The sequence below is a fragment of the Piliocolobus tephrosceles genome, chromosome 5 (assembly GCF_002776525.5).
Source record: "Piliocolobus tephrosceles isolate RC106 chromosome 5, ASM277652v3, whole genome shotgun sequence".
In the NCBI taxonomy this organism is placed as follows: Eukaryota; Metazoa; Chordata; class Mammalia; order Primates; family Cercopithecidae; genus Piliocolobus; species Piliocolobus tephrosceles.
The window spans coordinates 59,347,172-59,371,785 of record NC_045438.1 but is presented as its reverse complement, the minus strand read 5'-3'; the positions used below and the strand labels follow the sequence as shown (position 1 = coordinate 59,371,785).

The 24,614-nt window shown below is 39.2% G+C and overlaps 1 protein-coding gene across 2 annotated transcripts in view; it reads right to left on the bottom strand.

The window, feature by feature from the left end:
• Window positions 1-24,614, bottom strand: part of SNX9 (sorting nexin 9) — a 126,609-nt gene that overhangs the window by 24,343 nt on the left and 77,652 nt on the right. For both annotated transcript variants that reach the window (XM_023206068.2, XM_023206069.2), the window contains 4 exons: window positions 22,257-22,404; window positions 18,089-18,173; window positions 14,537-14,662; window positions 14,304-14,421 (listed from right to left, as the gene is read on the bottom strand). In XM_023206068.2, coding sequence (XP_023061836.1) covers window positions 14,304-14,421; window positions 14,537-14,662; window positions 18,089-18,173; window positions 22,257-22,404 — 477 coding nt within the window. The remainder of the gene's footprint in view (window positions 1-14,303; window positions 14,422-14,536; window positions 14,663-18,088; window positions 18,174-22,256; window positions 22,405-24,614) is intronic.

The following is a 24,614-nucleotide window of genomic DNA, read 5'->3' as shown; positions in this document are numbered from 1 at the left end:
AAAACCATTTCTATGGCTACTGGCTACTTGGTAGAAAGTGATTTAGCAAAAGGTAAACCATGGTGATTTTTCACCAATCTAAAATACAAGCAACACAATGAACGCTCAAAGACACACAGGTAAGATGCAACAGACTTTAGTATTTAAGAATATAATTCCAATTTAACGTATCTACAAACCCTTTAATTGGGACAAGAATAATGACAACCTCAAAGTGCTATTTTCTTCAATTATCCTTAAAGTACTAAAAAAAAATTAAATCTTATCTCAACATGAAAACCTGTCTCTTTCCTACAAGCTAACAGGCCAGTTTCTTTGTGGCCACAGGAAGTCCTATAGGCAAGAAAGGAGTGATAAGTGGAATTTAACGTCATTCTCACAAATGACATGACATTTCCATATTATAAAAATGTGTCCAAATGCAATATAAATTACATATATACAAGTTTAAATTTATCATTATGAAAAGTAACCAACATTGTAGCTTTTTTCCTCCATGTATTTTAAATTACTTAAATGGAAATACCAAAGGAATTTTTCCATGAATGCAATCATGTAAGTTGCTATTCCAGAACTTGTGACCATACTAAAACAGTTTATAGAGTGGTCCTTTCTGTTTTAAAAGTAGAAGGTCAGCTTGACAAGGATGGCATAACAAACATCGAGTGAACACTAAGAATGTTTATAAATCTACAAACAAAAATTACTATCAGTTGAAAGGCTTCTAGTGGTAGAAGTTCCAGCTATGGCCTGGAGAGATCAGCTAACCCTATCCCTCAAAAGCAACTATAAAGCTAGACAACATTGACAAAAACAATCAAATGAGTGCTCTAGAAAACAATAAAAGGCGAATGGCCATCTAAGAAGTGTTTATGCTTGAAGAACTAAACTTCAGGCAACAATGGTGGAAATCTGTGGTGTTGAGAGGCTGCTCCTGTCTCTCCCGGGCCTGCTGCCTGTGTGTCACCCCACCCCACATGTGTTTGACATGGCAGTACCACTAGGGTGGACAGGCTGTGAAGATGGGCAGCTGCAGCTTCTCCGTCAGGGTAAGAGGCTTACTTGAAGTGATGGGAGATGCCCATGTTCAATGGTGGTGTCAGTGGCAGTGACAATCTCAGAGACAGATGAACAGGAAGGGCCAACAGCTCTGATAGCCAAGGTTGAACCATGCATATTCCAGGCTGAGGCTGTATGCATACACAGTGGAGACCAGAGAAGGTTCAAGCCAGGTACACAATCCTGGTCAACTGTGAGGCTGTACACACAAGTAAAGGAGACACAAAAGGGTCTGGTAGAAAGTAAAAGCCAGGGCAACTTAAATATGACCTGAGTTTTGAATGAGTTACATCAAGTTACAGTTACATCGACAGAGGATAGAAGCCCCAACTTACTGGCCTGAGGTGGCTGGTTACAACCTCTGTCAATCAATCATAGGCTTACTACCAATCCACACAGACACAGGAGCAAACTCTAGGAAGGCAAATGTAAAATAAACTAATTAACAAACACAGCAGTAACTGAACTGCCAGGGAGACAGACTTCAGAGATTTAATCTTAGGCAAGTTACTTAACAAATAAAAAGCAGAAACAACAACCTTCAGGGAGGTAAACTCAGAATCTAGAGTTGCTAAAATATATTCTCAAAAATGTCCAGTTTTCAACAAAAAATTAAGAGATATGCGAAGAAATAGCAAGATATGACCCATACTGAGAAAAAAACAAGCAGTCAATAGACACTATCTCTGAGTGTCCTCAGACGTTGAGTTTGGCAGAAAAAAAAAACAATGTGGCAGATAAAGCAGATTCTCTAAAGATGTTCGAAGAACTAAGGGAAGCCTAAAAACATTAAAGAAAAATATGACAGAGAATCAACACACAGAATTTCAAAAAGGCAACAGAAGTTACCAAAAAAGAATCACTTGGAAATTCTGGAGTTGAAAGTATAGTAATTGAAATTAAAAATTCACTGCAGATAAGGCTCAGCAGAAGATTTAAGGTAGCAAAAGAAAAAAAACACCCAGTGAATTTGAAGATAGATCAACAGAAGTTAACTAACATGAAGAACACAGAGAAAAAAAAAGAAACGTAAAATGAACATACCTTAGAATACATCAAGCACACCAAACACTTGTAATGAGAATCCCAGAGGAAGAAGAGAGAGACCAAAAAATATTTGAAGAAATAATGGCAGTAAACTTCTCAAATCTGATGGAAAAGGAATCTACATTTCCAAGAAGCTCAACAAACCTCAACACAGTCTGCATTTGTAGGATAAATACAAAGAGATTCACAACTAGATAAGACAGAGTTCAACTACTAAAAGACAAAAACAAAATCTTGAAAGCAGCAAGTGAAAAATGACTGATCATGCACAGTGGTGTGGGCATGTTAGATAAACAGCATTAACACAGCTGACTTGCTGTCTGACACAATGTAGCCAGATCAGTACAACTATCCTCTAAAAATAAAGACATACCCAGATAAATAATGAGAGAATTCACTGATAATAGATATGCATTATAAGAAGTATTAAAGGAAGTCCTTCAGGCTAAAAAGAAATTAGTAGAGATGGTGACTTGAATCTGCAGAGAGAAATAAACAGCACCAGAAATAAAAGGATTAATGTAAAAGACTCTATAGATATATTTTTTCTATTTTGTTTCCTTAGCATCTTTAAAACACAAAGGACTGTAGAAAGCAGTAATTGCCACACTGTATTGTTGGAGTCATAACATATAGATGTAATATATATGAAAATAACAGCATAAATGAGGGAAGTGAATAAAGCTATACAGGATAAAAGTTTCTATATGTTAGTGGAATAAATATTAATTTAAAGTGCACTGTGATGTTAAAAAAGATGCATATTATATCCCATAGGGCAACCACTAAGAAAATAACTTTAAAAATTTAGTTTAAACAATGAGAGGAATTAAAACTATACACTGTAAAATATTTAACACAAGGGAAAGGCAGTAAAGGAGCAAAAAGAAGCAAATACAGAACACAAATAACAAAATGGCAAATGTGAATCTAACCATGTCAATAATTATACTAAATACAAATGGACGCCTGTAGTCCCAGCTACTGGTGAGGCTGAGGCAGGAGAATGGCGTAAACCCGGGAGGCGGAGCTTGTAGTGAGCTGAGATCCGGCCACTGCACTCCAGCCTGGGCGACAGAGCGAGACCCCATGTCAATAAATAAATAAATAAATAAATAAATAAATAAATAAATAAATAAATGGTCTAAAAACCCCAATCAAAAGCAGAGATTGTGAGACCTGATAAAAAAGTAAGATCCAACTATCTTGCCTATAAGAGAAACAGCTTAATTTCAAAGGCACACATATACTGAAAGTAAATGGATGAGAAAAGATATACCATACAAACAGCAACCATAAGACAAATGGAGTGGCTATACTAATAGTAGACAAGTATGCTTTAACACAGGAAATCTTACTAGAGACAATGGGGGACACCTCATGATAAAAGAGTCACTACATCAGGAAGATATTACAAACTGTGTGTCTACCTAACAAGAGAGCCTCAAAATACATTAAACAAAAAGTGACAGAATTAAAAGGAGAGATGGTCCACCAATAATAATGCTAAATTTCAATACCCGATACTCAATAATTGACAGAACTAGAAAGAAAATTGGCAAGGATACAGAAACCTGAATAACACTATCAACCCAGTCTGATTGACATGAATGAAATGCTCCACCCAGTTGCTACAGACACATATTCTTTTGAAGCATACATGGAACATTCTCTAGGACAGACCATATGCTAGGCCATAAAATAAATCTGAATAAATGTAAAAGGACTAAAAATCATGCAAAGTATGTTCTCTGAACATAATAAAACTGGAGGTCAAAAGAAAAAAATTTGGGAAATGGCCAAATATTTGGAAATTAAACATAGAGTTGGTTCTCTGGATCCATGGGTTCAGCATCCATGGATTCAACCAACCTCAGACTGCAAATATTTGAGGAAAAAAAAATGTTTCTGTAATGAGTATGGATGTACTTTTTTCCTTGTTATTATTCTCAAAACAATACAGTATAACAATGATTTACATAGCATTTACATTGGATTAGGTATTATAATTAATGTGCATAGGTTATATGCAAATACTATACCATTTTATATCGGGGACTTGAGCATCCATGGATTTTGGTATCTGTGGGAGGTTCTGAAACCAATTCCCATGGATACTGAGGTATAGGTATATTTCTAAATAACCCATGGATCAATAAGATGATGAGAAAAATTAGAAAATGTTTTGACTTGAATGAACATGAAAACTCAATATATCAGACTTTATGGAATGCAGCAAAAGCAATGCTTAGAGGAAAGTTTTTAGCATTTAACGCCTGTGATAGCAGAAATATCTCAAAACAATAATCTAAGTTTCTATGTTAAGAAACTAGGAAAAGAATAAATCAAACTCAAACCAAGCTGATGGAGAGAAATGATAAAAGAGCAGAAAACAATACAATATAAAAGAGAAAAATAAAAACCAATAAAACCAAAGAAAAAAGAGAGGTGATAATGATCAAAATCAGAAATGAAGGAGTATATATCATTACAGACCTAACATCTTTAAAAGTACAAAGAGATACTATGAGCAACTTTAAAACTATATCCAACAACTTATATGAAATAAACAAATTCCCTTAAAGACCCAAGCTACCACAGCTACCACAGAGATAGCCTGAACAGTCCTATAGCTATTAAGGAAATTAAATTCATAGTTAAAGCCTTCCCACAAAGAACACTCCAGGTCCAGATGATTTTAGTGGTGAATTCTATCAAACATGTATAGAACAATATCAATTCTATTTAATCTCTTCCAGAATATAAAAAAGGAGAGAATAGTTCCAAACTCATCCTATAAGACTAGCATTGCCCTGATACTAAAACCAGACAAAGAAATTACCAGAAAACTATAGACCAGCAATCATCATGAACCAAATCCTCAACCAAATATTATTAGCAAATTTAATCCAGCAATATATAAGAATAATGTGTCACCATCGAGTGCATGTAAGGCTGGTTCGGCAGTGGAAAGCTGATGAATGTGATTTACTGTATTAACAGCAGAAGAAAAGCCATACAATCACTCGATGGGTACACAAAATACATGGGACAAAATTCAGCATCTATTCATGAACAAAAACTTACAGCAACCTAGAAATAGAAGGGAAATTCCTTAACTTGATAAAAGCACATCTAACAAAAAAACCTACAGCTAACATCATACTTAATGGTGAAAGACTGAATGCTTTGCCTTTAAGATCAGGAATAAGCCAAAGATGATTGCTCTCACGATTTCTATTCAACAGCATACAGGGAGTCCTAGCAAGTGCAATAAGGTGAAAACAGAAATAGAAGGCCCATGGACTGGGAAAGATGAAATAAAACTCTCTATTCCAAGCTGACATGATTGTCTACATTAAAAAAGAAAAGAGAAAAAAACCAAAGCATCTATACTCACAAAAAAACCTCCTGGAACTACTGAGTAAGCTTAGCAAGGCCACAGATACAAGGTGGATATAAAAAAAAATCAATTGTATCTCTATATGCAATACATAACTAGAAAACAAATTTAAAAAACAAAGAGTACCATCTACAATACAACTCTCCAATGAAATTCTTACACATAAATTTTTTTTTTTTTTTTGAGACAAAGTCTAACTCTGTCACCCAGGCTGGAATGCAGTGGCGTGATCCCAGCCCACTGCAACCTCTGCCTCCTGGATTCAAGCGATTCTCCTACCTCAGACTCCTGAGTAGCTGGGACTACAGGTGCACACCACCATGCCTGGCTAATTTTTTTTTTTTTTTAGTAGAGATGGGGTTTCACCATGTTGGCCAGGTTGGTCTCAAACTCCTGACCGCAGGTGATCCACCCGCCTCAGCCTCCCAAAGTGCTGAGATTACAGCTGTGAGCCACCGTGCCTGGCCTGAAATTCTTACATATAAATCTAACAAAATATATGCAGAATCTGTATGTTGAAGACTCCAAAACCCTAATGAAAATAAAACATGATATATTTATATATATGGACGAGAAGATATCAAGAAGTGAAAACTGTTCTATAGAATCAATGCGGTTCCAATAAAAATTCCAGCATGATTATAAATATCTACAAACTGACATTTAAATTTACAAGGAAAGGAAAAGAAAAAGAATAGCCAAAACAGTGTTGTAAAGGAACCAAGTTGGAGGATTCACGCTACCTGATTTAAAGACTTACCATAAAGCTACACAAGTCAAGACAGTGCAGGACTGGAGAAAGGGATGGACACATGAATCAATGGAACAGAACAGAATCCAGAAATAAACCCACAAATACAATCAACTGATTTTTTTCTTTTACAAACATCATTCTAATAAATGTAAAACAGATCTGTCTTTCCAAAAGATGGTGTGACACCCACTGAATATCCCGATGCAAAAAAAAAAAAAAAGCACTACCTCTACCACACTGCACACCTTATATGAAAATAACCTCAAAATGCATCGAAGACCTAAATGAAAAGCCTAAAACTACAAAACCTTTAGAAGAAAATGTTGTGAATTGATCTTAGCCATGACACCTCAAGCACAGTCCATGAAAGAAAAAACTGATACAGTGAACTTCATTAAAATTAAAAGCCTTTGTTATGCAAAAGACACTGTTAAGAAAATAATAAGGCTAGTGTGGTAGCTCATGCCTCTAATCCCAACACTTTAGGAGGTTGAAGTGGGCGGATCGCTTGAGCTCAGGACTTCAAGACCAGCCTAGGCAACAGGGTGAAACCCTGTCTCTACCAAAAATACAAAAAATTCACAAGAAGTGTTGAGGAGAGCCTGCAGTCCCCTAGCTACTCAGGAGGCTGAGGCTGGAAGACTGCTTGATCCCGGGAGGTCAAGGTTGTAGTGAGCTGAGATGGTTGACATTGCACTCCAGCCTGGGCGACCAGAGTGAGACCCTGTCTAAAGAAAAAGAAAATGACAAGCCAAGCCACAGCTGCGACAAGTTATTTGCAAATCACTTATCTAACAAATAACTTGTTTCTAGAATATATATATATATTTTTAAAAATCTCAGGATTCAACAACAAGAAAACAGACTGATACAAAATGAGCAAAAGATGTGAACAGACGCTTCAGCACCGAAGACCTACAGATGGGAAATAAGCATGTGAAGAGATGCTCGGCCCCACTCGCCATCAGGAAACGCAAATCAAAACCACGCTGAGATCTCACTGCATACCTATTGGACTGGTTAAAACGAGGAAAACTGGACACTATCAAGTGCAGGTAGGGATGTGGAACTACTGATATTCTCATATATTGCTGGTGAGGATTCCAAAATGGTATAGCCTCTTTGAAAAACAGTCGGGCAATTTCTTAAACATTAAACATATACTTGCCAAAAGACCCAGACTCTTATTTACCCAAGAGGAATGAAAACTTATGTTCATACAAAAACCTGTTTGCAAATGTTTATGGCAGCTTTATTCATAATTGCCAAAAGGTGGAAACCCAAATGTCCTTCAGAGTGAATGGATAAACAAGCTATGGTATATCTAAACACTGGAATACTATTGGCCTCAAAAGGAATAAACTATTGACACAACAAAATGAATGAATTGCAAATGCGTCATGCTAAATGAAAGCAGTCAGACTCGAAAGGCTATACACTGCATGCTTCCATTTATAATGACATTCTAGAAAACGCAAAACTATGAACACACAGAACACATCAGCTATTGCCATGGTTAGGACTAGGGGGATGGGTAGCACGAGGGAACCTGGGGAGGTGATGGAGCTGTTCTGTATCATGAAATGTAGTGGTGGATCAGAGAATACTATAAACACCTCTATGCAAATAAACTAGAAAACCTAGAAGAAATGGATAATTTCCTGGACACTTACACTCTTCCAAGACTAAACCAGGAAGAAGGTGAATCCCTGAATAGGCTCTGAAATTGAGGCAGTAATTAATAGCCTACCAACCAAAAAAAGTCCAGGACCAGACAGATTCACAGCCAAATTCTACCAGAAGTACAAGGAGGAGTTGGTACCATTCCTTCTGAAACTATTCCAATCAATAGAAAAAGAGAGAATCCTCCCTAACTCATTTTACGAGACCAACATCATCCTGATACCAAAGCCTGACAGAGATACAACAAAAAAAGAGAATTCTAGACCAATATCCCTGATGAACATCGATGCGAAAATCCTCAATAAAATACTGGCAAATCAAACCAGTAGCACATCAAAAAGCTTATCCACCATGATCAAGTGGGCTTCATCCCTGGGATGCAAGGCTGGTTCAACATACGCAAATCAATAAATGTAATCCAGCATATAAAGAGAACCAAAGACAAAAACCACATGATTATCTCAATAGATGCAGAAAAAGCCTTTGACAAAATTCAACAGCCCTTTATGCTAAAAACTCTCAATAAATTCGATATTGATGTGGAACGTATCTCAATATAAGAGCTATTTATGACAAACCAACAGCCAATATCACACTGAATGAACAAAAACTGGAAGCATTCCCTTTGTAAACTGGCACAAGACAGAGATGCCCTCTCTCACCACTCCTATTCAACATAGTGTTGGAAGTTCTGGCTAGGGCAATCAGGCAAGAGAAAGAAATCAAGGGTATTCAGTTAGGAAAAGAAGAAATCAAATTGTCCCTGTTTGCAGATGACATGATTGTATATTTAGAAAACCCCATTGTCTCAGCCCAAAATCTCCTTAAGCTGATAAGAAACTTCAGCAAAGTCTCAGGATACAAAATCAATGTGCAAAAATCACAAGCATTCTTATACACCAGTAACAGACAAACAGAGAGCCAAATCATGAATCAACTCCCATTTACAATAGCTTCAAAGGGAATAAAATACCTAGGAATCCAACTTACAAGGGATGTAAAGGACCTCTTCAAGGAGAACTACAAACCACTGCTCAGTGAAATAAAAGAGGACACAAACAAATGGAAGAACATACCATGCTCATGGATAGGAAGAATCAATATTGTGAAAATGGCCATACTGCCCAAGGTAATTTATAGATTCAATGCCATTCCCATTAAGCTACCAATGAGTTTCTTCACAGAATTGGAAAAAACTGCTTTAAAGTTCATACGGAACCGAAAAACACCCCGCATTGCCAAGACAATCCTAAGCCAAAAGAACAAAGCTGGAGGCATCATGTTACCTGACTTCAAACTATACTACAAGGCTACAGTAACCAAAACAGCATGGTACTGGCACCAAAACAGAGATATAGACCGATGGAACAGAACAGAGCCCTCAGAAATAATACCACACATCTACAGCCATCTGATCTTTGACAGACCTGACAAAAACAAGAAATGGGGAAATTCCCTATTTAATAAATGGTGCTGGGAAAATTGGCTAGCCATAAGTAGAAAGCTGAAACTGGATCCTTTCCTTACTACTTCTTATACGAAAATTAATTCAAGATGGATTAGAGACTTAAATGTTAGACCTAATACCATAAAAACCCTAGAAGAAAACATAGGTAATACCATTCAGGATATAGGCATGGGCAAGGACTTCATGTCTAAAACACCAAAAGCAACGGCAACAAAAGCCAAAATTGACAAATGGGATCTAATTAAACTAAAGAGCTTCTGCACAGCAGAAGAAACTATCATCACAATGAACAGGCAACCTACAGAATGGGAGAAAATTTTTGCAATCTACTCATCTGACAAAGGGCTAATATCCAGAACCTACAAAGAACTCAAATTTACAAGAAAAAAGCAGATAACCCCATCAAAAAGTGGGCAAAGGATATGAACAGACACTTCTCAAAAGAAGACATGCATACAGCCAACAGACACATGAAAAAATGCTCATCATCACTCGCCATCAGAGAAATGCAAATCAAAACCACAATGAGATACCATCTCACACCAGTTAGAATGGCAATCATTAAAAAATCAGGAAACAGCAGGTGCTGGAGAGGATGTGGAGAAATAGGAACACTTTCACACTGTTGGTGGGAGTGTAAACTAGTTCAACCATTGTGGAAAACAGTGTGGCGATTCCTCAAGGATCTAGAACTAGAAATACCATTTGACCCAGCCATCCCATTACTGGGGATACACCCAGAGGATTATAAGTCATGTTGCTATAAAGACACATGCACATGTATGTTTACTGCAGCACTATTCACAATAGCAAAGACTTGGAATCAACCCAAATGTCCATCAATGACACACTGGATTAAGAAATGTGGCACATACACACCATGGAATACTACACAGCCATAAAAAAGGATGAGTTTGTGTTCTTTGTAGGGACATGGATGCAGCTGGAAACCATCATCCTCAGCAAACTATCGCAAGAACAGAAAACCAAATACCGCATGTTCTCACTCACAGGTGGGAACTGAACAATGAGATCACTTGGACACAGGAAGGGGAACATCATACACAGGGTCCTATTGTGGAGAGGGGGGAGGGATAGCATTAGGAGACATACCTAATGTAAATGACGAGTTAATGGGTGCAGCACACCAACATGGCACATGTATACATATGTAACAAACCTGCATGTTGTGCACATGTACCCTAGAACTTAAAGTATATACACATGTACCCTAGAACTTTAAAGTATTAAAAAAAAAGAAAAAGTAAAGGGAAAAAAAAAAAAAAAAAAAAAAAAAAAAAAAAGAAAAGAAATGTAGTGGTGGTTGCAAGACTTCAGTGGTAGCTGTCAAAACTCAAATTCTACACCAAAAAAATGAATTTACTGTACTTAAGTTTAAAAATAAAATTTAAACAATGAAACTTGAACTTTCCTTTAGAAACTATGAGTATAAGCCAGGCAACGGTGGTGTACACCTATAATCCCAGCTACTTGGGAGGCTAAGGTGGGAGGATCACTTGAGTCCAGGAGGTCAAGGCTGCAGTGAGCTATGACTGTGCCACTGCACTCCAGGCTGGGTGACAGAGCAAGACCCTGTCTCCAAAAATAAATAAATAAATAAATAATAGATAGTATTATGCACCTATATATCAAAAACTTTTATTACCTAAAAAGTGGACTTGAACAGAACAATGAGTCTAGACACTGTCAGTGTACTAAAGCATTGCAAACTTTGCATTTACTAGCAGTAGATTAAGCAGAAGCAAAGCCTTGTGCCTTGGAAAAAACACAATTTACCTCCTGGCCAAAAAGCCAGCCTGGACCTGGGATACGATGAACTCTCCATTATGGCCAGGTGACTTATACCCAGAGTTCATTATCCGATCATTGGTTGAAATTTAGAGATTCTTATTTTATTGAAAAATTGTTCTTGTGAAAATTTTTCTGACACAGCTGGTTTCTCTTTAAGCTTATGACTTCAGATGTTATTTTATGCTTGGTAGAATTTTCAGACCAAGTTGCAAAGAATTAGAAAAAAGGAGGAACTTTTATTTCTCTGTTTTCCATGAACCTTACTAAGGTTTTCACTAAGTATATGAATATATCAGTTTGATCCCAGGAATAAAACCATATTCATTCAATAGTATTTCCATAAAAAAATCTCTAAACACATACAGGAATGTTAACTGTACACTTTTTCATGGATTAATTATCGAGTCCACAGGAATATCATAGCATCACCTACTAAGCATTCCTTTTTCTTTTCTCCTGTAGTTAAGTGAGAGGAGAGCTCTCATATAATAATGATCTGTGGGCATCCCAGGCAGGAGGCAAACAAGTGAGAAGGGAAAATAGAGCCCTTCTGTGCTGTTCGGCTTCCTTGGCTCACATCCCAGTTAGAGAATCAAAGCTCAACTTTCTTCACATTGAGGGGCTGCTGCTTTCTTGCTTTTCTATGACATTCCCCTCCCTGGCTGCACGCCTGAACTTATTTTTTTTAAACAAATCTTAGTATGGAAGGAGAACCGTGACTCTCTGAAGCTTTACAAGAGTACTGAATTATCCGACTCAGAATAAACATTGTATTACAATCTAAAAGATATGAGAATTTCTTACAAGCCTGAAACAGGCCATTAACCTATGTATTTAAACACCATGGAGCACACGCTGTGCCAACCAAGTTGATAAAGGAGAGTACAATATTCAAGGAAATAGACTATAATTTTAAATGGCAGAACTGAAGTTTTCATGGAAAGAAATCTGTATTTTTAAAGAGAAAGCTGTGATTAAAAGCAATAAGGATGACAAAAAGGATGTACAGGGAGTGTCTGAACTGGGTTAGAAGTAGGGGTGCAGTCAGCACCTCTGGGCGGAAGGCAGCAGCAGCCCACGGCCCTCTGGCTGTCACTCCACAGCCCCAGCATCATGAGGCACCACTCAAGTGTCACCCAGGGGACCGTGGGGATGTGTTTATCTACCCAGCAGTGCAGCCCCATCTTCAATTTTCCTATGACAATTTGAAATTTTTGAAATGTTTTCCAAAAAAATCAAAATCAAAACTTTTAAAACAAAAGTTTCCATCTCCACAAAACACTTCAGGGAAAAATAAACAGAAAACAAAGTAAAATATAAAGTAATGTTTTAAGGAGAATAATTTACTCATTGTATGAATACTAATTCTAGGGAAAGATTAGTCAGCCCACATCTTAACATAAACAGAGTAAGTAAGCTGTGGGATCAGGTTCAAATTCCTTTTTCGACAACAGAGAGAGGAACCTGTTTAATGTTTGGATTTCCATTTCCTCATATATAAAGTGAAGATGAAAATGACTATCTGTGAGGACAGATGAGAGGCACTCGGGAAGTGTCCAGGCAGGCACACGTGGGACTCCACGGGGATGCTGACATGTCTCCATCTGGCACTGCCACCTGGCTGTGAAGAGTCGCAGGCCCTCTCTGAACTGTTTGACTCTTGCGAGTGCAGTGAGAATTCCACCGCCTCTGGTCTTCCCTGACCTTTGGGAAAGAACTCTTACTTCACCCCTCCATGTTGCTTCTCCCTGGGTTCAGGTGAGCCTCTCGGTGTCTCCTTCACATCTCTTTCAGGCCTCTCTGGCTCTGACCTTTGAAGACCTCCTCTCACTCTCAGTCCACTCCTTTCTATTTTCGCTAGTTCATGTATATGAACATTTTCTAGCAATATACTAAACTCTGCCTAACCTTTAGGTCCATTTCTTCACAAACTAACTTACTTACTTACTTTATTCATTCATTCATTCATTCATTCATTCATTCATTCATTCATTCATTCATTTAGATGGAGTCTCGCTCTGTCGCCTGGGCTGGAGTGCAGAGGTGCGATCTCGGCTCACTACAACCTCCGCCTCCCGGGATCACGCCATTCTCCTGCCTCAGCCTCCCCAGGAGCTGGGACTACAGGCGCCCGCCACCACGCCCGGCTAATTTTTTAGTAGACATGGGGTTTCACTGTGTTAGCCAGGATGGTCTCCATCTCCTGACCTCGTGATCCGCCCGCCTCGGCCTCCCAAAGTGCTGGGATTACAGGCGCGAGCCACTGCGCCCGGCCCACAACCTTTATTTCAACACACACATACTGAGTCCCTGAGTGCCTACATAGAATAGCAGAGACTACCCTAGGCTGGAGATTAAAAACAAAAACCATTCCTAGACACAAAAACAAACCTTTCTACCTGCATACTTACAAGGTGTTCTAGTAACACCATGGGTTACTTACCAAAATATTCTTGGGGGTAGGGGAGAGGAGGGAATGTGGCACTTAAAAAACAAGAGAAGGGAGAAGGTAATAATCAAAATAAATAGAAAATGGTACTTTTAAAAAACAAGAAAAGGGAGAGGGCAATAATCAAAGTAAGCAGAAAACCGGGCAGCTTCTTCCTTCATTAACACTTAGCAGTTCTGTGGCTTCTCCGTCCAGTGCTCACTCATCTAATGAAATAATGCAGCTTATCTGCATAACCTGTTTGCATCATGTGGGTCATATGTTTTTATTTCCGTTTTAGGCTATTTGAATCATTTCTATTTTTGCAGGTGTCATTTTTCACATATTTTAAATGTACATATTTCTTTTGTAGAAAGGGTACAGCAATGAAGGCAATGACTCTGCTGGAATTCAAGACACATACCAAGATCAGTGATTTGCACATTAAACGTTCTTGTTAGATGTTTAGGCAACTTCCAGATATATGTACAACATGCTATGGTTCTCCATAGCTGTATTTAATTACTGTTCCCAACTCCTGCCTCCTGCTGCTCTACAGGATGGAAAACGCCATCACTGACTTATAGGAGGATAATCTGACTTGAGTCTTTTTATTTGTCATGTTGGGTTTAGCATTAAACATACTCACCTGTGACTTGTTTGTCTGGAAGAGAAGGGATTGGAATGGCTGACCCAAACTTAACCAGGAGACGCTCATATAACCAGTCAAAGTGCTTATACCTGTGGTTTACAGATCGATTAGTGTTCTACAAAATAAGCGGAAGAGAAAAGGTTACCAATGCCAACTCTAGAAAATGAAGAAAAAAGCAAGCTGCAATCAGTGATCCACACGATTCTGCTTTTGATAACGTGGATACTTACAGTGGGTGTTAGCTGATACTCAATGTAGCTCTTCAGACCATACATTTTGGAGCCTTTCCTGGGATCTGCTACCACACAGTCAAATGTAGAGGTAGGATAAACCCACATTGGGCCATAATCTCCAACCTATGCAATGTTCCAGAAATAAGTAATTTTGTTACATGGAAAAATAATAAATATAATTGATGTGAGTCAGTAAGTCATTCTTTTCAGAATGAGAAGTCCTTTGGAGGGTCATTCTTGTTCCGCTTTGAAAGGTGCATACATGGTTCAATGGTTTCTGTTCCTGTTAGATATTATGTTTAAAGAATGCACCTGTGGGAAACTCTTCTGCTCCCATGTGGGTAGCTCAGCCCATGGAGAGGAGACATCAGCTTCCCCCTCCTGAGGAGAGTGCCGGTTACAACACAATGTTTCTTTCTAGTCTAGCTGTCTCAAGCTACATGTGATGAAGGACTAGTTTTTAAAAATTTCCAATCTGTCACAGACTAATAGTTTGGTGAAATATAACATTATACATTTTGATTTTTAACAATACCGAATTGTCCTCAAGTTTTCTAAATATTCTCATGTTCCATACCTATCTCATGGTGGATCAGGAACAAGCAGTTTTCAGATGGGCAACTGGTCTGTGGATCATACTTTGAGTAGCATTGCTGTGGCTCATAGAAGCGATTAATCAGATTGGCCAGAGATAATGGCCATTGTTTTACTACTAGTGGCAGGGTGGGGGGAGGGGGAGGTACTATGTCTTAAAAGCAAGAACCAGGTTAGCTGTTTGTTCCGTGGGCTGCTGTGCCTAAGCACAGTGGGCTGGCTCACTTCCAACCCCGAGGTATCACGCCCACCTGGGCAAGGCTTGCCCAAAGACGGTAGGCCTCCATTCCTTTCCCACTGGCCTTCTCTTCTATCTGTGACTAGGGGCAAAAGTTCACAAATTCAGGTGAGGCTTACACTAGCTCACTGGGATTTTAGCTGTGGTGGGAGGTGAGGAAGGGAAACCAGCTAAGTTCTATGTGGGGGTGTAGAGACCACGTGTGTAAGTTTTGAGCCTGAGAATCATTTCTGCTAGGCATTGCTAGGTGACAATATGTCTGCTGTCCCAAACCTGGTTTTTTCATCTTATTTAAAACAGCATCCAAGGCCATGGGGGCAGCTGCAGAGGAACCTGGATGCTCCTGAAATCACTCCAAGTCACCAACAGTCTCAAGTTGGTTCTGCCTCATTCATTTCATAAACTTCGACCACAATGACAGACTCCAGAGATTCAGACTGTACGACAGTAGCTCTTATGAAAACACATTTCAGAGCAATAGAAGTCCTTATTATACTGAGAATGTTATCTATCTTCTTGGCTTGACAATGAAAAATAATTGAGTTACAATCCAAGACAAGAATGAAAAGCAAACACACGGACTGTAAAAGGACCCACTATTCAGGAAGCGGGTTCACTCAGAGATCCATCCAGAGACTCAAGGAGAATAAAATAATTCATGAACAGGTTTTATTCTTGCAGATTTGAAAAAGTACAGTAAGAAAGTAAAAAGAAAGTGAGAAAAATCACACAGATTGTGCTGAAGGAAGAGAGATTTGTTCAGGCTGAGACCTCAGAGAGGCAAGGCCAGAGAGACATAAAAAGGAAAAAAAAGTATACCCAGTCCTAGTTTTTTTTTTTTTTTAAGTGGAAGATGGGAAAAGCGGATTGGGATATTTAAGTCCAGAGTCTGTTAGGTAAGGAAGATGCCCTACTGTAAGGATAGGAGCAGTTTAAAAAGAGACTAAAATTTCTGAGAACAAATTAATATAACATCCTCAGAGAGAGCCCAGATCCAAGAAACTACCTGAAAGGTGCAGAGGAGATGACTTTTGGGGGCTCCCTCAGTGAGTAGGCCGAGAGCGGCAACTGCGCTTAGCTAGGGCCCCATGTCATGGGTCTCTGCTTCATGAGAAGGCTAGGTTACGGCACTTTTAGAGCAAAGAATTAGTCTCTGCTTTCTCTGGGCCTCCTGAAGACGCGGTGGCTTTCCTCAGCTTCTTTCATGGATAGACGCCCACACAGGCAGACCCACCTACTGGCTGCATGGGTCCAGTTCTACCTAAAACTTGTGGGTCAATGAAAGGCTGGAACCCTTAGCTCTGTACCACCACTGCACGCTTGGGACAAAGTCCCCTTTAAGAATCTGAGGCAGGCCGGCTGCGGGGGATCATGCCTGTAATCCCAGCACTTTGGGAGGCCGATGCGGGCGGATCACAAGGTCAGGAGTTCAAGACCAGCCTGGTCAATATGGTGAAACCCCGTCTCTACTAAAAAATACAAAAAGAATTAGCCAGGCTTGGTGGTGCATGCCTGTAATCTCAGCTACTCAGGAGGCTGAGGCAGGAGAATTGCTTGAACCCGTGAGGCAGAGGTTGCAGTGCGCCAAGATCGCGCCACTGCACTCCAACCTGGGTGACAGAGTGAGACTCTGTCTTAAAAACAAACAAACAAACAAAAAACAAAACTGAGGCAGAGCTATGTGCTCTTGATTTTGACGAGTGTTAAATCTCATGAAAAGAATAATGGTACATGTTCACTTATTTAAGTCCAGAGAAAACAAGAAAAAAAAATCTTTAATATAACTACTCAGAAGTTAATTACCCCAAATTTGCTTTGAGGGAAAAAGCATAAAAAGGGCTCTTGGTTACAGCTCTTCAGTCTGTAGGCTGTAATCAAGCCTGGAGGCTTCCAGGGTTTAGAGTTTTTCAAACATGCAGGCACAAGTAAATAAAGAATCTAATACTATTCCTGCAATTTTATCAAGTCTCCAAAGATTACAGAATAAGACCAGATGTTTCCTCATCCTTGATTGAGTCCAGGGTGAGAACACTCAAGGCTTCAGGTTCCCAATCTGATTGTTACAGGGTTAAGTCAATAGGATCAGAAGAGAGCTACACTTCTCTTTTCCAGAATTTCATTTGGGAATCTACAACTAAGTATCACCTAGACAGAAAAACTATCACCAATGCAAATGTGGAATGAAACCAAAGCGCTTGTGTCACGTTATGCAATAACCAAGTAATTCTAAGACAGATATTCTTAATGATGTCCTTAACTCCCAGCTTTTATTTGGTAGCTCCTTACCTCGATTTGACAGCTGGCTTACTGGAAAAAACACTATTACCAATATATCTGAAAGGGCACCTTATTCTGATAACAAACATGTACTTTACAAGGGAAGAAACAAATATTTGAATTGAGTTCATCAGTGAAACAGAAAAACAGTATGTAAAATACACTTCAAGACACTTTAGAAAAAAATGATCAAAATAGTACGTTTTATGAGTGTTTGTTCAATACTAAAAGTCTGAAAGATGAAGAAACAATATAATGACAGGCATTAATTTGTGTTAATTATCTTTAGTACTCCTACAACACTAACATATATTATCTGTTATTTGAGACATTAAATATATTTAAAAATACTTTCCAAAAGATGAGTAACTCACTTAGTTTTAAGGTACAGTGTTAAGAGTTTAATCAGAAAGAAAGAAAACAAAAATAAACAAACTTACAATGATGGGAATTTTCTCTTTGGGTTTTGCTAGTTGTTTGGCCAACAAATACTGTTCCGTGCCAGGTTTCGCAAATCCAGGAAATCTAATCATGAATATAAATGTTCATCAATCTTAAGTCTTTTACTGAATTTACCAATTTTAACCTTGTCCTGTCTTTCGGGTGCACTAGAACTAGGAAACTGAACTGTGGTAAATGAAACCTAATGTAATCAGATTGTTCAATGGCCAATTAGGCATTTAATTTAGCTTGATCTGGTAAAGAGAACAGTTTGACTCCAGAAGGTGTGATGTTTATGGGCACTCTATTTGCTTGACTGTGTCTGAAACATTCCGTCACCCCACAGAGTGAAGGGCAGACCTGAAAAAACGCCCCCTAGTCCCCTGGGGCAGTGAGTAGTGGGCATGCCAATCTGAATTGGCCACAGGGGGCAATAGCCACGTGCTGGCATTTCTACATCCAAATTAAAGTTGCCTTTCAACAAGCTCACTCCAGAGGCCACAACTGTCCCAAAGAGGCTGTCCTGCTCATCAGTGTATGTGCTTGTTTCTTTTGGAATTGCTTTCAGAAGCAGTTCATGACAGTGGAAAACAAGTCTCCTTGGTAAAGGGACCCAAGGTATAATCAATAAATTTGGCTTTGCGGTGGGGGGTGAGGGGGGAGGTCACTTAAGACCCAAAAACTTAAATAAACTTGACTACTTCCAGAAATCAAATCCACAGCCAAAGGACATTTCTAAAATTGGAGGACAGGTAGAACACAGCCATCCAAAGTGCTACTGAAAAAGACAAGATTAATTTGGGTTTTAGAATTTTTCTTTCAGTAAACAGAATGAAGTAAAATATCTACAGTGGGAAAAGGAATCTTATTGCTATGAAGTTCCAGTTGCATTGCTTCTACTTTCATTCATGTGCCAAGCTGAAGGCCAGTGTGATGCTCTCAGGGGCCCATGTCTTCTTTTCCTGCATTCTTGACTGACTTCCCTTGAGTCTCCTTTCTCTAGACATTCCTTTAAAACACAGCTTATACAGGAGACCAGAGGTGTCCTGCAGCTGGATGGCGTGGGGTTTGAATTCTGACTCCAACACTTAGGTAGCCTTAGGGGCTGAAATCTCTTTGTGGAAGAATGAGACCAGAATGACCTACCTTCTAAGGTGATAAGGGAATTAAAGATTTATGTAAAGAGCCTCGTATGTACTCAGTACATTTTAGTCATTGGTGATTAAGTCATCCCCTCTTTGGAAGTACTCCCTGCAGCCTCAGGTACAGTCTTCCTCGGCATTTTGAGCATATTTTGTGATTCCATTCATCACACGTGATTGCCGCTATCCATTTACCTATTACAACAGCCAGAGTGACTTAGAGGAAGCATTTGTGTTTTCAGGACCTGGAGGAGTTTTTGGAGCATACTGAATGCTTAACGAATTAACAGGCTAACCTGGAACACTTTTATTAATTAATTAATTAATTTTATTTATTTTTTTGAGACAGAGTCTCACTATGTCGCCAGGCTGGAGTACAGTGGCGCGATCTTGGCTCACCATAACCTCCACCTCCCTGGTTCAAATGATTCTCCTGCCTCAGCCTCCCGAGTAGCTGGGACTACAGGAGCGCTTCTGTGGGGATTATATATCACGGCTATTATATATACAGGCTATTACTTGACTAGCCTGTAAGCATTTCACTTTTTGGGCACTGTTATGGACCACAGAAAAATTTGAGGACAGCAATGTATTAATTATTTCAGCAGCATCAAGATGTCTTTTTTTTTTTTTTTTTTTGAGACAGAGTCTCTCTGTGTTGCCCAGGTTGGAGTGCAGTGGCGCCATCTCAGCTCACTGCAACATCCGCCTCCCGGGTTCAAGCGATTTTCCTGCCTCAGCCTTCCAAGTGGCTAAGATTACAGGCGCGCCACCACGCTCGGCCAATTTTTTATTTTTGGTACAGACCATGTTGGCCAGGCTGGTCTCGAATTCCTGACCCTGTTATCTGCCTGCCTCAGCCTCCCAAAGTGCTGGGATTACAGGCATGAGCCACTGCACCCGGCCCAAGATGAATTCTTATAGTGCTCAAGTATATTTAATTTCGGATCTCCTTTTCTAGTATAAAATTTATGTTCCATGACTAGTATACAGCTGTCATATAAAATGGATTAATTGCTGAAAAAGTGTTAATACTTAAAAACAATTTTTATAATTGTCTTAAGTTTAAGTGACTCATTTATACATTAGTAGAGTTAAATACAAATACACCGGGTTTTAAACTGTTCACAGCACTACACAGAGACACAGATGCCTCAGAGGCACAGGTTCAAGTTAGGACTGCTTTCGTGTGGTTTCAACCTGGAACGATATTTTAGAGCAGAAAGAATTCTTAAAGCCAACCTCCTTGCTTTCGAGATGAAGAAACTGAGATTCCAACAGGTCATGAAACTGCTAAAGGTTATAAGTAAATCAGAGAGCAAGAGTGGAGCAGAGGAGAGCACCAAAAAACCAGGGTCAGAGACCCCCAGGCATGAGGGAACCTCACTCATCAGCCATGAAAACATGGCTGCTCATTTTTCTCAGTCTCTGCTTCATTTGCTCAAAATGGGGTTAATTTATATGAATTTTCAATATACTTGATATTCACATTTAAAGAACATCTGACAATGATGCACATCACTACTGACCACGACTGAAAACTTCAAATTTGACTCTGAAACAAGACGCAGTTGACTAACGAGACAGAGAATTATTCATTTTATTATGCATGCAATTGAGCAGGAAAATATATAATGGAAGAAACTGGATTAAGAGGCAGCAAAAGTGTGCAGTCAAAAGAGAACGCATTTAATCATCAAAGCTATTTAAATACACTTTGGAGTACTTGTAGGACTTATTAAACTAGATCTAGACCTAGATCTTGATGTCTAAATATATGTCAAATGTTATGTTTTTAATTTTTCCAGATACAGATTAACATTCCTTGATATCTGCTTTGAATCATGGACTTGGAATATTGAGAAAAAGTATTAGTAATTTCAAAAAATAAACTAAACATAACTGCTGGAAGAAGAGTACTTGAAAATTCTGATGGAAGTCATAAATTATTAATATATCTCCTTCAAGCTACACTGGCATAAACTACAGCCTTATTTAGGTCTCTCCAAAGAATCCTACAGTGCTATGTCCATGGTCACTAGTGCCCACATGCTTTCCTGTTAAGTAGGGTATCTACAAGTACTGTTAAAAACTTTTTTTTTTTTTTTGGCTAGGTACGGTGGCTTGAGCCTGTAATCCCAGCACTTTGGGAGGTAGAGGCGGGTGGATCACTTAAGACCAGGAGCTTGAGACCGGCCTGGCCAATGTGGTTAAACCTTGTCTCTACTAAAAATACAAAAATTAGCTGGGCATAGTGGCACGCATTTGTAATCCCAGCTACTCAGGTGGCTGAGGCACAAGAATCACTTGAACCAGGGAGGTGGGCGTTGCAGTGAGCCAAGATCGCAGCACTGCACTTCAGCCTGGGTGACGGAGACGCCTGTCTCAAAACAAGAAAACAAAACAAAATACAACACTTTTTTTTTGTTTTAAATCTAAGAGAAACCTAAGCTAAAATAAAGCTCCCGACCACGTTTTTAGGTGCAGGAGCTGAGAACACGGGCTTCGGCACCTGAGGGCCTGGTTTCCTGACTGGAACACTTGGGTGCGTCTCTCTGGGCATCAGTTTGCCTGCAGTAAAACACGGGTTTTATATACCACAAAGGATATCAGGGCCACATGCAAATGACACAAACCACTCTGCACAATGCCTGGCACACGGCAAGTGATTAATAAAATAGTAAAACATTTAAAACAGAGTTGTTATTATTTCTTTTTTTAGCTTTCCTGTGACATTAGCAATGAAACCTTAATATGTCATAAACTGATAGAGGTAGAAGTAATGAAAACAATTGGAAAATCATTAAATAAAATAAATATTTCACTTATTAACCTTGTAAAACAAAAATCTTTTTTTTTTTTAAGTAAGCTTCTCAGTTAAGATCCAAATAAAAATAACTGAATCATATCCGAAACTAAGGAGATCACTGGAAAGGGAAAAAGCCAGCTGCCTCTTTGTATGGTACTTTGTATTACCGTTTACTTCTACTATGGTCCTGGTTCCCCAGCTCCCCTTTAAACTTACTTGTTAAGGGGAATTTTCATGGATGAGGAGCTGGCACGACTGTTTCCTCGCTGAGAGCCGCCTGCATCGGCTGATTCCGAATCCTTAAAGTAGGAAGAGGACTTGGGCCCATCCCAGTCTTCATCCCAGTCATCATCATCACCAGTTGCTAGAGGTGAAAATGGAAGATCATCAGTTAAAAAAAAAAAAAAAAAGACCAAAACAAAAATGAAAATTGCTTAATTTTCTGATAGTAACTACCTACCGGGCAAATCAATTTTTTTTTGATGGAGAAAAGGGTATAATACAGGAGTATAAAATGGATGCTAAGAGTAATGGCTGTGTAGTCAATTTTAAGGCTTGAATTACAGATTCTTTTAGTGCAAAACACAAATCAGAAGCAACTTAAAAAGGGCTGTCAGATTAATTTTTAATTTTTGACAAGGGCATCAAGATGACACAATGGAGAAAGGGCAGTCTCCTTAGTAAGTCGTGCTGGGAGAACCAGGTATCTACATGCAAAAGAATAAAACTGGACCTTGTCTTATACCACACACAAAAATCAACTTAAAATAGATTACAGACCTAAATGGAAGACCTGAAACCACACAACTCCTAGAAGGAGACACAGGGGAAAAGCTCCTTGGTGCAGGCCTTGGCAACTGTTTTTTTGAATATTACACCAAAACGCAGGTAACAAAGTCAAAAATAACAAGTGGGACTACAAGAAACTAAAAAGCTTCTGAACAGCAAAGGAAACAATCAAAATGAAAAGGTAGCCTATCAGCTGGAAGAAAATATTTGTGAGCCATGCATCTGATAACCTGTTAATATTCAAAACATACAAGGAACTCGCACAATAGCAAAAAAAAAAAAAAAAAGAAAAAGAAAAAGAAAAAAAAAAACTCAATTAAAAAATGGACAAAGGACCCAAATAGACACTTTTCCAAAGAAGACCAAAAAAATGGCCAAGAGGTATATGAAAAGGCACTCAACATCACTAATCACTAGGGAAACGGAAATCAAAACCACAGTGAAATATCATGTCCCACTTCTTAGCATGGCTATTTTATTTTATTTTATTTATTTTATTTTAGAGATTGAGTCTCACTCTGTCACCCAGGCTGGAGTGCAGTGGTGCGATCTCAGCTCACTGCAAGCTTGACCTCCCAGGTTCTCGCCATTCTCCTGCCTCAGCCTCCCGAGTAGCTGGGACTACAGGTGCCTGCCACCACGCCCGGCTAAATTTTTTGTATTTTTAGTAGAGATGGGGTTTCACCGTATTAGCCAGGATGGTCTCGATCTCCTGACCTCGTGATCCACCCGCCTCAGCCTCCCAAAGTGCTGGGATTACAGGCGTGAGCCACCGTGCCTGGCCTACTTATTTATTTTTTGAGACAGAGTCTTGCTTTGTCACTCAGGCTGGGGTACAGTGGCACAATCTCAGCTCACTGCAACTTCCGCCTCCCAGGTTCAAGTGATTCTCATGCCTCAGCTTCCTGAGTAGTTGGGATTACAGGCACTCACCACCACGCCCGGCTAATTTTTGTATTTTTAGTAGAGATAGGGTTTCATCATGCTGCCCAGGCTGGTCTTGAACTCCTGACCTCAGGTAATCCGCCTGCCTCAGGCTCCCAAAGTGCTAAAATTACAGGCATGAGCCACTGCGCCCGACTGGATAGCTATTATTTAAAAACTCAAAAGATCGTGAGTGTTAGCGAAGGTGTGAAGAAAACGGAACCCTTGTACAATTTTGATGGAAATGTAAATTAGCATAGCTGCTATGGAAAACAGTATGGAGGTCTAAAAAATAAAAATATAACTAACATATGACACAGCAACTCCTCTCCTAGGTATATATGCCAAAGAAATGAGAGCAGTACCTTGTAGAGATATCTGCACGCCCATTTTCAATGCAGCATTATTTGCAATTGCCAAGATAGAGAATCATTCTAAGTGTCTGTCAATGGATGAAGGAATAAAGAAACTGTAGTATACACATAAAATGGAATATTATTCAGCTTTAAAAGGAAATCCTGCCATTTGCGACACCATGGATGAACCTGAAGGACAGTAGGCTAAAGGAAATAAGCCACACACACAAATAAAAATACCGCGTGATCTTAACTACAAGTGGAACTTTTAACAGGTCTTTAAAAAATCTAAAAAACTTACAGAAGCAGAGAGTGGAAGGGTGGTTACCAGGGGCAGGGGCAGGGACAGGGGGAACTAGGGAGATGAAGGTCAAAGGTACAAAGTTGCAGTCATATAGGATAGTCTAGAGATCTCATGTACAGCATGAGGGCTACAGTTAATGAAATTGCATTATATATGGGAAAGTTGCTGAGGGAGATTTTAGGTGCTCTTACCACGCACACC